At 40.0% G+C, this 14,205-nt stretch overlaps 1 protein-coding gene across 3 annotated transcripts in view; it reads left to right on the top strand.

Moving 5' to 3' along the window:
* Positions 1-14,205, top strand: part of LOC139468590 (high-affinity choline transporter 1-like) — a 115,715-nt gene that overhangs the window by 57,081 nt on the left and 44,429 nt on the right. For all 3 annotated transcript variants that reach the window (XM_071250711.1, XM_071250712.1, XM_071250710.1), the window contains exon 2: positions 1,895-2,125. In XM_071250711.1, coding sequence (XP_071106812.1) covers positions 1,951-2,125 — 175 coding nt within the window. In that variant the 5' untranslated portion in view covers positions 1,895-1,950. The remainder of the gene's footprint in view (positions 1-1,894; positions 2,126-14,205) is intronic.

The following is a 14,205-nucleotide window of genomic DNA, read 5'->3' as shown; positions in this document are numbered from 1 at the left end:
TGATGTATGTATTTGGTGCACTGACCACCTGATCCCCCTTAGTTGGGTCTATTGACAAACAGGGATACCGAGGCCGTGACTTCAGGCTCGGTGCCACAAGGATCTTGATGTCCTGGATTGTATCATAGTCACTTCCAGCTTTCCTCCAAAAAAGCTGACACGCTGTGATATAACTGGAATACTGTTCAAAGCGGCGTTAAGCCCAACTCACTCACTCATTAACTCAGTGCTTGAGAAACAAGGGCTGTAGCTCACCTCCATTGAAGAAGTTTCCATATATAAGCTACCGTGTACAGTATATGTCTGTCTACTGGTGACAATACTTGTTAGCCTCTAGCCACTATGTACAGGGTATGTCTGTCTACTGGTAACAATACTTGTTCGCCTCTAGCACTTTGTACAGGGTATGTCTGTCTACTGGTGACAATACTTGTTAGCCTCCAGCCACTATGTACAGGGTATGTCTGTCTACTGGTGACAATACTTGTTAGCCTCTAGCCACTATGTACAGGGTATGTCTGTCTACTGGTGACAATACTTGTTAGCCTCCAGCCACTATGTACAGGGTATGTCTGTCTACTGGTGACAATACTTGTTAGCCTCTAGCCACTTTGTACAGGGTATGTCTGTCTACTGGTGACAATACTTGTTAGCCTCTAGCCACTATGTACAGGGTATGTCTGTCTACTGGTAACAATACTTGTTAGCATCTAGCCACTATGTACAGGGTATGTCTGTCTACTGGTGACAATACGTGTTAGCATCTAGCCACTGCCACTAGCCTCTAGCCACTTTGTACAGGGTATGTCTGTCTACTGGTGACAATACTTGTTCGCCACTAGCAACCATGTAAAGGATGTTAGCATCTAGCCACTATGTACAGGGTATGTCTGTCTACTGGTGACAAGACTTCTTATCCTCTGTCACCATGTAAAGGGTGTTAGCCTCCAGCCACCATGTAAAGGGTGTTAGCCTCCAGCCACCATGTATAGGATGTTAGCCTCCAGCCACCATGTAAAGGGTGTTAGCCTTTAGCCACCATGTAAAGGGTGTTAGCCTCCAGCCACCATGTAAAGGGTGTTAGCCTCCAGCCACTATGTAAAGACTGTTAGCCTCAAGCCACCATGTAAAGGGTGTTAGCCTCAAGCCACCATGTAAAGGGTGTTAGCCTTTAGCCACCATGTAAAGGGTGTTAGCCTCCAGCCACCATGTAAAGGGTGTTAGCCTCTAGCCACTATGTAAAGGGTGTTAGCCTCTAGCCACCATGTTAAGACTGTTAGCCTCAAGCCACCATGTAAAGACTGTTAGCCTCTAGCCACCATGTAAAGGGTGTTAGCCTCCAGCCACCATGTAAAGGGTGTTAGCCTCCAGCCACTATGTAAAGGGTGTTAGCCTCTAGCCACCATGTAAAGGGTGTTAGCCTGTAGCCACTATGTAAAGGGTGTTAGCCTCCAGCCACTATGTAAAGGGTGTTAGCCTCTAGCCACTATGTAAAGGGTGTTAGCCTCCAGCCACCATGTAAAGGGTGTTAGCCTCCAGCCACCATGTAAAGGGTGTTAGCCTCCAGCCACCATGTAAAGGGTGTTAGCCTCTAGCCACCATGGAAAGAGTGTTAGCCTCCAGCCACCATGTAAAGGGTGTTAGCCTCTAGCCACCATGTAAAGGGTGTTAGCCTCTAGCCACCATGAATACCAGATACCAGAATGTGGAATGAATTGTTTACAATTTGAACATCATATTTGTCTTTCACAGAACTGTTTGTAGGCTCAGTGAAGATATGGTGACTTTCAGGAGCCACATATTTTGTAGGAATTTCATTGTCATTCGATGAAATATCTATATCCATAAAACAATTATTAATACCAGAATATTGAATATTTTTTATTTTTTTCAGTTTACTGAATGCTGATTGGTTGAGGGAATAGAAGGAGAAAGGGAGGCATCGTCACCATGACGATCCACATACCAGGCCTCATCGCTATTATTCTCTTCTATGTACTAATCCTTGCAGTAGGATTATGGGCCGCCCGCAAGTCCAAACAGACGGGTGCAACTGCCGACAGCGAGGATGTCATGTTAGCAGGGCGGAATATAGGTGTCCTAGTCGGAATATTTACCATGACAGGTAAGATTGTAGAAATAAATGTTATTGTTCGCTCATCTTGACGCAATGTTAAGTGAGTTTGATATGTCCTGGCGTGCTTGTCTGGCATCCTTCCTCCTAGATTATTCTGTTTGTTATGTCGCTATTCTCTTATAAAAAATATTATTTGCCACCATGGCTACTTTTCGTCACTATCTCCATCTCTCTCGTCACAACAGAATTTCTCACAATTCATAAATTTATATTTATTACGTGGCATCAAACAGTTTGACTCCCATCCCATCCCAATCCCATTTTCAGACTTATAACTGTTTATGTAATGATTGCAGTTTATATATATATACAATCTGATTAATTGAAAGTAGACATATATGTTGAAATGTTTGGAAAAAATGTTTTATTACATTACGAATGAGAAAAATATGATATTGTCATATAATTCGCACATATGGAAATTTAAGTTAACGTATGGTGTCACAGCACAATTGTATCCTGGCTCCCTTAAGGCCCCTTCTCCTGGTCGGTCACATGTATGGAGCAATCTGACAATGTACGTTGCTTAAACTTTCACATGAAGCAGCCTGTCGCTTTTGTGATTCTGAAACTAGGTCAGAACAAGGAAGGCCACGTTGTTTGTAACGAGTGTCACCAGTGGGACAGGATACACTCACCACGTCGCAGACACATGGTGTCATCCCTAGTCGATAGTGAGTCCTAAACACATGCTCAGGATGCAGGCAGAATCGTACAATGGATTCGGCAGTGAGTCCTAAACACATGCTCAGGATGTAGGCAGAATCGTACAATGGATTCGGCAGTGAGTCCTAAACACATGCTCAGGATGTAGGCTGAATCGTACAATGGATTCGGCAGTGAGTCCTAAACACATGCTCAGGATGTAGGCAGAATCGTACAATGGATTCAGCAATGAGTCCTAAACACATGCTCAGGATGAAGGCTGAATCGTACAATGGATTCGGCAGTGAGTCCTAAACACATGCTCAGGATGTAGGCTGAATCGTACAATGGATTCGGCAGTGAGTCCTAAACACATGCTCAGGATGTAGGCTGAATCGTACAATGGATTCGGCAGACTTCTTGTGATGATGGAAATGGTTCTGTCACTGTCAGCACACATCTATCTCATGTAGAACTGTTCAACAGGTTGATTGTAGTTGCGTGCATGACATGAGATCATTTTTGTGTCATGTCAGTTCGGACCCCCACATGACCCCATTGTGCCGAGTCAGTGATATTCTTGCAATATTACTACAAGCAGCTTATATTTACATTACATGTTCCGAAGTACAACTAGAGTTACAGAAAAGGTGCAGATATGCTTCTATAAATAAATTGCAAGTGATTTCATGGCTTCTGATTGGCAATTTTTTATATTTAAGTTTCCATAAACAGAATACAAAATTGGACCACACCCACCATCAGACTACTCTTTCCTGATTGGCTAATAGTAGAATGGACGGGGCTTGTGTTTCGTTAATGCACAGAACAATGCCACTGATTTGGTATTATTGTCTTCAGTTTTCTGTGTGTGATGAAATAAGCCGTCTGGGAAGTTAATATAGACATATTTATGTACAAGAATTGACTTCAATATGGTTTTGTGTGTATGAGGATTTACACAGTATGTATTCCATTTTTTACATTCATACCTCCATAAACACAAAATACATTGAAGTCAATTCTTAAATAATCTATCATAGATGGCTTAGTCTGAGATCATGTTTGTGTCCCCGACTCTGACTCTTTTGGCTTAGTCTGAGGTCATGTTTGTCTCCCCGACTCTGACTCTTGTGGCTTAGTCTGAGGTCATGTTTGTCTCCCCGACTCTTGACTCTTGTGGCTTAGTCTGAGGTCATGTTTGTCTCCCCGACTCTGACTCTTGTGGCTTAGTCTGAGGTCATGTTTGTCCCCCGACTCTGACTCTTGTGTATTGCCCATGGGGATGACACTCGCCTTGTCTGGTCACAAGGACATGAATGATGTAAACTTGCTTCGTCCATGCTTGTATTATTTTGTGTATTTTGTACCCAAGGTTTATGTCTGAATATCCTGGTAATACGAATATTAATAGATGAACAAAGCTACATGATCCTCGATGGCAACCTGTAAATAATTGAGTCTGGACCAGAAATTCTTTTTTTATTTGTCAACCATAGTTGATTAAACAGCGGAGGAAACTATTAAATTATTATCAGATGACTTTTTATCCCAGAGTTTTGTTTGTTTGTTGTTTAATGCCTCACTCAGAAATAATCAAGCTATATGACCGCAGTCTGTAAATAATTGAGTCTGGACCAGACAATCCAGTGACTGACATCATGAGACATGATGTTACCTTGCCCACGTTTTAGTGGCCTAGATGAGTTGTGCACTGCTTTGACCAGTACGTCAATTTACCATGACATTTCAGCTTACATGGTCACCTTTGAATTTGCTCATTTTCTACATATCTTACCCAGCTTGCTGGGTAATTTTAGCATAAGGCAGTGTAGATAGGAAGGACAGAGGTATTAACGGCTTAAATGTGTGAAGAAAACTTTAAGTAACACAAGTCATAGACATTTACCAATTTGGTGAAAACCATGAACGCTGGTGCTGACAAACCAAAGGTGATAATGTGGGTTTTACCAGAGCACCTGCATCACATTTGGCTTTCTCCCACATTAAAGTAACACATCTTGATATGCTGTATTCACTGTAATTAGCACCCCAGGCACTTAGAACATTGATATAGTGTGGTGCTTATTTAGACCATACAAGTTGTTTTTAGAGATCAAATAGTTGTGAACAAGTTCAAATGAGGATGAAACAAAACTAACTAGTTACTAGGCAACTGTATCCCCCTTCAATGCCAGTGTTTTCTGTACTATTCACAAGAAATTACAGACCGTCATGTAAATTTTGGGTGTAAGTAGGGGGTGCATAAAAAATATTTACAGATTGGTCTAAAATTTGGTCAGTTGGCGTTTATTGAAGCGGGGCACTTATTACATTGAATGCGGTAACTTTAGTGCTGTTCAAAGCAAGTGTTAGTGTGTAAAACCTGACTCACTTCTGTTGTTGTTTGTTGTTGTTGTTGTTGTTATTATTAAAGCAGGTATCCAGGTACTAGTATCTGCTCAAATGCAGTTTTATTTGTTCCCCAACCAGTTGATCTGTCAGCATTTCTCAACTCCCTTTGGGAGTATTCAACCCAAGCCGCCTACAGGCGCTAGAAGTTTTTCAGTCCACCTCACATACCGGGTACCCATTCTCTAGATCTCCTGGGTGAACAGAGGCACATTTGAACTGAGTCCCTTGCCCAGGCTGACACCACGGGTGTTGACACTTGTGTTTCTGCTGTATGTGTAACAGTGAATATTATCCTACCCTATTCTTTTACCCCGGGGATGAAATTCTCTAGTGTCAGGATGATTTATTTAATATCTAATATTTAGGTGGGATATACACCTTGCTTACATGTGTACATATCTGTGTTTCCCCCATCCGGTCCTCTGCCAGGTAGTTCTGTTGTATCTGTGTTGTTTGTTTAACTGAGCTTCTGCATGTAATTGCTTGTCAGCAAAATTGAACTGCCTCCTACACCAATCAAAGACTGAAAACCAATTGTCTTCTTTTTCAACTATATTGAATATGTCTTTTTAGCAAAGACATTTTTCTTTCAATAAAACAAGAATTGCATTCACAGAAATAGATGTTTGTGTCAGAATCAAGAGTTTGGGTTCTCAGCTCAAACTAGTTCCAATCACTGCACATTGAGCTGAAAAAGTCTGTTTATGGCTAGGAGCTGGCAAGGGGTTAGACATTGATTTCTTGCTGGTGGAAGAGCTCTCTTGCCTTCTGGAGAGTTGTCAGCATTGTAGTAATTAAAACAGACATTCAGGAGTTCCCCAAACTGCTTGATCGAGTGCATGGGGAACAAGTGATTGTCTCTCAAACACCCCTAAACATCTTAATCCGATTTCTGGATTTGTATCAATACATCATCCTGCCCTCGTCCGGAACTTGTGGCAACTGTCACCTCCTGCAACTAGTGAAACACACTCCTCCTTATTGCTTCCCTGGGCAAGCAGTCTATACTGCTTCACTAGACAAATGCCACACAAACTCAGACTTTTAGTGGAATTGTCCACTTGGGAGATTAATTGTGGTAATTTTCCCTAGCAGGCATTTGTGAAACTTGTTAGGCCCCAAAATGAATTTCCAGATTTGAGAGCAATCAGTGTAGAAGGGGCAACGCTTGGATGATAAATAAAGTCTAATTCTGGGTGTGTGTCCCGCCTTGTCTGGGAGTGAAGTCAGCCTGAAAACTGGATTGGGTTTCTGTCAAACCTTGTTTTGCTTCATCCCTGATAGCTTTGATGTAATGCTTTGTAGTTAATAGCACACTACTGTACCCTTGTATGTAACCAGGTCAGTACTTGTCTTACATCCCCACTACAAGTAGCTAAAGAGCTTCTTTATTAAAGGTGTTACATTATGGCTGGTGGGGCTTAACCCCTAGTCGTGAAGATGGCTGTGCTTTCAGCATGGAGGATATGTGATGTGATGTTTCCGTTTTAGATCAACTAATAATCCCTGAAATGAATCATTTCAAATTAATTAGGATTTGAGCCCTTATCTGACAAATGATTAAAAGTAGCAAGCTTTGCCGCTGTTTCTTTCACTGTTTATCCTTTTTGTCAAGAAACATCTGAAGATCATCTTGGAAAGGGATTGTCTGTAGATTATAAGGATGTCTACAGTTCTGTTTGAAATCTGTATCTTTCTATTCTAAGATTTAAAAAAAAATCCTTCTATGATCAAAATGAGTTTTCAGGTTTCCAAACGCCAGTTTCTTTTTGTGGGGAGAACAACCAACCCCGCATTAAACATAATGAAATATGGGCTCTCAAAACGCCAGACTCTTTTTCTGTTTGCTCATTATGAACATTTACTCATTTAGTCATGTAAATAGAGTAATATCTTATAAAGTTACTTATGTAAATAATTGGGTTATTAGATCAGGTAAAGCTGCATCTTATAACTTGCAGACATTCATCGCCTTTCCTTTATGATGTGGGATGTCTATAATTACACAGTAGAGAAATCATAACACAAAATACTAAACGGCAAAAAACAGTGTTACTGGATTGTCTGCGTTACTGGGTTGTCTGCGTTACTGGGTTGTCTGCGTTACTGGATTGTCTGCGTTAGTGGGGTGTCTGCGTTACTGGATTGTCTGCGTTACTGGGTTGTCTGCGTGACTGGATTGTCTGCATTACTGGGTTGTCTGCGTTACTGGGTTGTCTGCGTTACTGGATTGACTTCAAATATTGGCAATTTATCCACTTCATCCAAAAGTGGAGCAAAATCATTTTGTTCTTCTTTTAACAATTCTGCTCTTTAATTATATTGTAACTTTGTAGGGAATCAATCTTAGATGTTGTCCATACATGGATGTTGCATTAACCACTAGACTACCCACACTCCCAGGGTGTGACAGACATTGACTTACCATGAATACATCAGAATAAGAACTATATTCTGATGTGAAACTGACACATGAACTGATGAGCTTGAAGGCTGAAGACCCAGTCTGGGTGACATCTTGGATGTGGATGTGTAATTAATGTTCACACAGAGACAATTATTGGATTTTTGTTTTTTTACTAAGTTTTTGTAAAGGTCAGAGGACACGGTAGGATAAAGACCATGCTTAGCTTACTAGAAATGTTAAGTTGTAAAGTTCTGGAGAAACTTGAAATTTTAATTGAGCAAATCAGTGACAGTTGAGATGGCTGACAACTAGCCTTTCTTCTTGCCTATGCCTTCAAGGTTTTGACTTCTGCCCCATGGTCAACTATATAAGAATGAGTCAAAGGGTTAATAAGGCCGACTTTTCTAAACCAAGGAGAAAATGTAATTAGGAGCAAAGTCTGTGACCCAGGATGATTTATTTACCATGTCTTGATCTACATCTCAGAAGAAAATGAGCTCGGCTCAAATTCTTGTTCAAATATGATAAACATACTTACTGAAAGCCTAGCTATCAAATCAGCCTTTGTAACATTTGTTTGGCCTTTACTCTACATTTGGTGTTGTTAGAATTTTATGAAATGCAAACATTGCAGACCACAAAGTCATGTTGTTATCTTTGTGAGCACCTCTGATAACTCTTGTAATAAGTCCCAGAAGGTGTGATCACTGTCAGCAGTGATGCTGCTCCTGTAGACCACTATGGGCCCTCATCACACCTTGGCCTTTATGGAGGGCTGGGGATGCCTATGCCCAATAACTGTTCACCGGTAATTCAGACCACCTTTTCACAGTTCACAGGTAATATTTCACAGATAATTATCATGTAAATTATTTCATATTTCTTAGAGATAAGAAATAATTCATTTCAACTGATCAATCTTGCATGTATAAACAAGGACTGGACATCTCACATTCTAACGTATATACTTGGTGACAACTTGTCAGGTGGATCATCTTGGTCCGTTCTTGATATTTTTAGGCCACTCCCCTAAATGTACTACATGGTATTCCAGGTTTTGAAATAAAACAAAGACAAAGAATAACAATTCACATGAGAGAAATTTATTTGCAAATACACGGTAACAGGACTGTTGAGAAATAATCTATCACAGCTAATTCGTAATGTGAAATATTGAATAACGACAAATTAAAGGAGCCAATAACACACAACGAAATAGGCATTCCCTACCCGCTTTCAGTATAAAGGATATGGATTAAAGTTAAGGAAAGACATCATGTTATAAAGACCCTCGAAACCAATAAGCATTTTAGTGTATTGGCTTTTGCATAATTAAATAACAAATGTGACAGACATCTACACTATAACAATAAAAGGGTACACAATTCAAGTGAGATTTAACCCTATTTTCACACGGTATGTCAGTTAGGTAATGATGTGTTAGGATTACGTGGGAGGAAAGCCATGAGCAGGTCTGAGATGTTTCGCTTTGAAATCAACATGGACATGGTGATAATAAACCAAAGATCATTATCAGCATGAATCAAGGATTCAAACACATGATCACTGCATCCTGTCACAGCTAAGGGAAGCCACTGACATCAGAGCCCGACCTGTCAACATGTGGTTCATGTGAAGCAATTTACAGCTATCAGAACATTGTCGTCAGTGAGAAGTGGGGTGCCTGTCCATGGTGAAAAGGAAGATGAAAATAGTCTGATTGCCTCTGTACAAAACTCTAAAATGTGTTAAAATTTGACAAACATTTATACTTTTTCAATAGGTTTTAAACTTTCAATTATGTTTGAAGAATTCTCTTCAGAACGGTGTGCCATACACAGCTGTGCATTGAGAGAAACCCAGCTGAAGTACAAACCTATCAGGTGCTCAAAAACAGATGCCCTCGCTTTAGTGCAGCGGATGTTTACAGACGAGGCAATGGCGGTCTCACCTTTTATCAAGGACTGTTTCCTTTTGGTATATAGCTGAATTCTGTTGTTGACAACATCCCATACCAGTAGGAACACAAATTTAAGTTTGCATTCATTCATCCTTCGAAATATCAGCAATGTAATCTTAACTGTTTCAAAATGTGTATGTGAAGATATGAGCAAAGTCATAAAATTCTACGTTAATTAACATTATGAAATTTGAGTTGACAAACAGGGTGAATTTTAACTATGGTACTTGACTCAAATTGCTGTGACCGCCAGTTGTCCAAAGCTACGTCCTCCCTTAATATGAAACCCAAGACATACTCATCTGCACTGAATCTCACACTAAGCAGTTCCAACTCCATGGCCGACATTAGAGTGTTCCTACCTGAAGCTCAAGACGCTAATTACAGATCTCATTATATGTAAGCAAAGGCCAGCCTTTCATGCGAGGTTCCTGTAAAGTAAATATTCCATCATTAAGGCGTGCCTTAATGAACTTACAGGATGGGGCTTTTGAAGACGTTAGTACAATGTCTTATGTAATTTTGGCTTGAAAGCACTCTCGTATAGACACAAGTGATTCGTGGTAATAGCAATCCTCACATCAAACAGGGGCATTGTCATAGGAAGCCTTTCATATGGTGTTTAAATGTCAGGATTTTTAACAAATGATATGTATATGTCATTGTCTTTGGGTGAAATAAAGCTGGTATAGAACTGACAGGATGTAATCATGTGCTGAGCAGACATAGGGAAGTCAGAGGAAGGGAGATATACTCAACCCCATAAGAAAGGTTGCCCTTAAGTTTGAAAACATCTCCATTGAATGTGTTATTTTCTAATAGAATCTCTAACAGCGTGTTTGTTGCATTAAATCAGTTGAGCAGCAAGAAATTTTTATGAGGATGTTTTTACTGTAAGTATTTGTTTTGAATATTATGTAATGAATATTTTCCCTGTTGTATTTTCTGTCAAACATTTTTGAATTAATGGGGACAATATTTATCAGATTTCCATGTATAAATAGCTCATGATTTTGTAGAATAATTCATTTTTCTGTTTTGTTTCTTATTGAGGTGCACAGTTAATCCGAAGCTGCCATTGAACGTGACCATCCAGTAGCACAATAGAACACAACTAGCCACTCAGTATAGCCACAATAGAACACAACTAGCCACTCAGTATAGCCACAATAGAACACAACTAGCCACTCAGTATAGCCACAATAGAACACAACTAGCCACTCAGTATAGCCACAATAGAACACAACTAGCCACTCAGTATAGCCACAATAGAACACAACTAGCCACTCGATATAGCCACAATAGAACACAACTAGCCAGTCAGTATAGCCACAATAGAACACAACTAGCCAATCAATATAGCCACAATAGAACACAACTAGCCACTCAGTATAGTCACAATAGAACACAACTAGCCACTCAGTATAGCCACAATAGAACACAACTAGCCACTCAGTATAGCCATCAGGGAACACGACTAGCCAGTCAGTATAGCCATCAGGGAACATGACTAGCCAGTCAGTATAGCCATCAGGGAACATGACTAGCCAGCCAGTATAGCCATCAGGGAACACGACTAGCCAGCCAGTATAGCCATCAGGGAACACGACTAGCCAGCCAGTATAGCCATCAGGTAACATGACTAGCCGGCCAATATAGCCATCAGGGAACACGACTAGCCAGCTATTATGGCCAACTTTGAACACCAATAATTGTGCGAAGTCAATAGCTGCAAGTATTCTGTGAAGCATTCAGCTGGTTAGTGCTCCAGTGTGCCCGGGTCCTGCATCAGCCTAACACTGCCCACATTAACCCAGCACCCCTCCCCTGTCCTCTGTACACAGAACTCCATCAAAGACTCCTAACATTTAGATCGTCATCATTTGGCATTGTGTTCTGAAAATAGCAACTCTTTTGCAGTGTAATTGTATGTCTGTCATCCCCACACCGAACCCTCACCTCTTTACGTGTTTATATCCTCTGATGAACGAGCCCCAAACAGTGGGGAGTTTTCCACTCTCTGGTCAAGATGACCGAACAGAGTCTATATTCAACAATCAATACACTCATTTCAAGTGTTATCCTGTAATTTCATAGACTGTTGATCTTTCATACAGTGTTTGCATGGGACTGGTGTGGGAAGAAGATAGTCTTTTCTTCAGTCAAATGCAAATAGCTCTTGCTTCCAGCAAGCAAATGAGACATCTGAAATATCGGCAGACCAATGTTGAACTTCGGAGCCCTGCAAGAATACTTTGCATATTATCAATGGATGCATATAGGGAGAATTCATATCTTATTGGACAGACTTCTACTTAAAAACACATAAGGAAGATATCATTGTTTGGTTATTTTCATACAATTTTCGTGAATTTCTTTCTTATTTGTTACTAAGATATGTACACTCAACACTACATTGACTTGTCAAAGGTTGCCTTTTTCAAGCAGACGGGAATGCAGATCTTGTTTCATAAAAGCTGAAAGTAATTCATATTAGTTCACAAGCAGATTCATGTTTTAACTGTATCTGTCTGGCTTCATTGAAGTTGCCTGTTGAGAAATGGTCCTTTCTCAAATGATTTTTGTCATAGAAACAATTTAATCCTGTAATAGGAACATCCTTCTGAATAAAAAAAGAAGTAATCTGAAAATTTTCTAGCCATTTAGGATACACACAATATGAAGCCATTAGATTCCTCTTAGACTGTTGTAAGAAAGAAATTCTATTTAGTCTATCTATCTGGAAAGGCAATTTAATCCAAAATTGAATTGAATTTTGTGAGTGCTGTCAACTTCATGCAGCTCTCTCTGTTGAACATCATCTGACCCCTGAAATAGCATAGTAATTGAATCAGGGTAGTAATAATTCTATCTCAGAAACATGAATAACAGCCATTTTTTGTGCTTTCTCAGTATAGCCTGGTTGAGTGCAGTGTCCACAGGTCCACAGGCCACTGTGACCATGTGGACACTTACTCACCCCCGTGATGTCGTTGTAAAAGCTTGTTTGGCTGCCATTTGCCCAATCTGCAACAACTCTCCTTCACTTGATCAGACTGACTAAAAGTCAAGAGTTAGTTTGTCAGATTTGATTATTGTTGTAAATTAGATGATGGCATGTCTGAAGCAAGTGGTGTTCTGGTAATGGCTGCCAACAAGCGGTGTGGCGGCAGGCGCTATCAGATCCTGATGGTCTCTTTACAAGCCGACATGGCACCAATGCAGATCTTATCCTGCTCTGTTGGATGCTTTGTTTGATGTGAGTGCTTCGTCAAAGTTTACAATTTATGAGCAATAAAAGTATGGAGAATTGATGGAGTGCCCACAGAGTGTTGACTTAGCCAATACTGAACTCCAGCTCCCCGGGAAGCACTACCCTCAATAGTCTTTGACTACAGTTCTATAATTGAATACAATGATCTGTGGAGCTGAAATATGCTTGTTTTAGACATTGTGTTTGTCACTGCTAGCTGACGAGAACATTGACAAATATGTTCATATAAGGACGGAAGCGTTATACTTGTTCTAGAGGTGCAGGTATTACCAGTACACCACAATATGAATATGTATCAATATGTTTAGGAAATACAGGTATATAAATGGTGCTTTTCAAAATCGTGCATATTTTCATCTTGTCAAAGTTTACGTAAGTGACAAGTCAAACTGAAATTATGATATTCAGAAATAAACCGTTCAGGCAGTTTCCTCTGTATTATGTGCCTTTTACGTATGCTTTGTGACCATGGCAACATAATAGGAAAATGGCACAAAGTTGTCAGAAATGTGCAGGGAAAATTCTTTCAGAATCAGGTTCATAACAAATTACAGATGAAAGAGTGCATGCAATATATTGTGGTACGTATCCCAATACAGGAATTATTATTGCAGTTGCAATACAAGAGTCAGGTCACTACCCATCGCTCCTTACTGCAGTTGCTCGTATAAAAGATCAAACAAAAGACCTAAAAATAAGTTCTCCCAAATTGCCTCGTGAAGAATGCTTGTCCATGGTGTGCACTGTGGGCTACTGCAAAGGACATAGTTATCTAAAACATAAATGAGTCGTGGTCGTTGTTTATCGTACAATAAAACACTGCGGGGAGAATAAACCATGAAGGGGCACACCCCCAAGTGGTCTATTCTCCATGCAGTGTTTTATGTACAATAAACAACGACAACAAGTTGTTTATTTCTTATATGAGATATCAACAGTATGTACAGCCTCTTTAAGGATGTTGATAAAATTTACAAGCTTTAAAATTATTTACCCAAATTTTAATTAGAATCTGACCTCTGAAATGTTGGACAAGTCCATTAACAGGTGGGTTATGTTTGGTATTTCCCGTTTATTCTCACAATCCTCACATTGATTATCTGTACCTTTTCTCCTAATACCAATTGTTACATCTCTCCCACTTTTGGATGAGATCGTTCGGCCATTGTGTTTATCTGTGTAGCTCAGCTACATCTATGGGGAACAACTTACTAGACCGTCGTCCAATATACAACGTCATCAAGTTGTGAGCAGATATTCTAATCTCAAGAAATGACGTCATGATAGAACAATGTTTTATCATGAATTAAACCACACTTCAGTTCTTCATTGTTCTTTGCGATTTATTGCGTAACACTTTTATGTTG

This window comes from Haliotis cracherodii, unplaced genomic scaffold, assembly GCF_022045235.1.
Source record: "Haliotis cracherodii isolate W230 unplaced genomic scaffold, xgHalCrac1.p SCAF_2, whole genome shotgun sequence".
Taxonomy (NCBI): domain Eukaryota; kingdom Metazoa; phylum Mollusca; class Gastropoda; order Lepetellida; family Haliotidae; genus Haliotis; species Haliotis cracherodii.
Note: the sequence above shows the minus strand (reverse complement) of the source record. Positions and strands in the feature narration are given on the sequence as shown.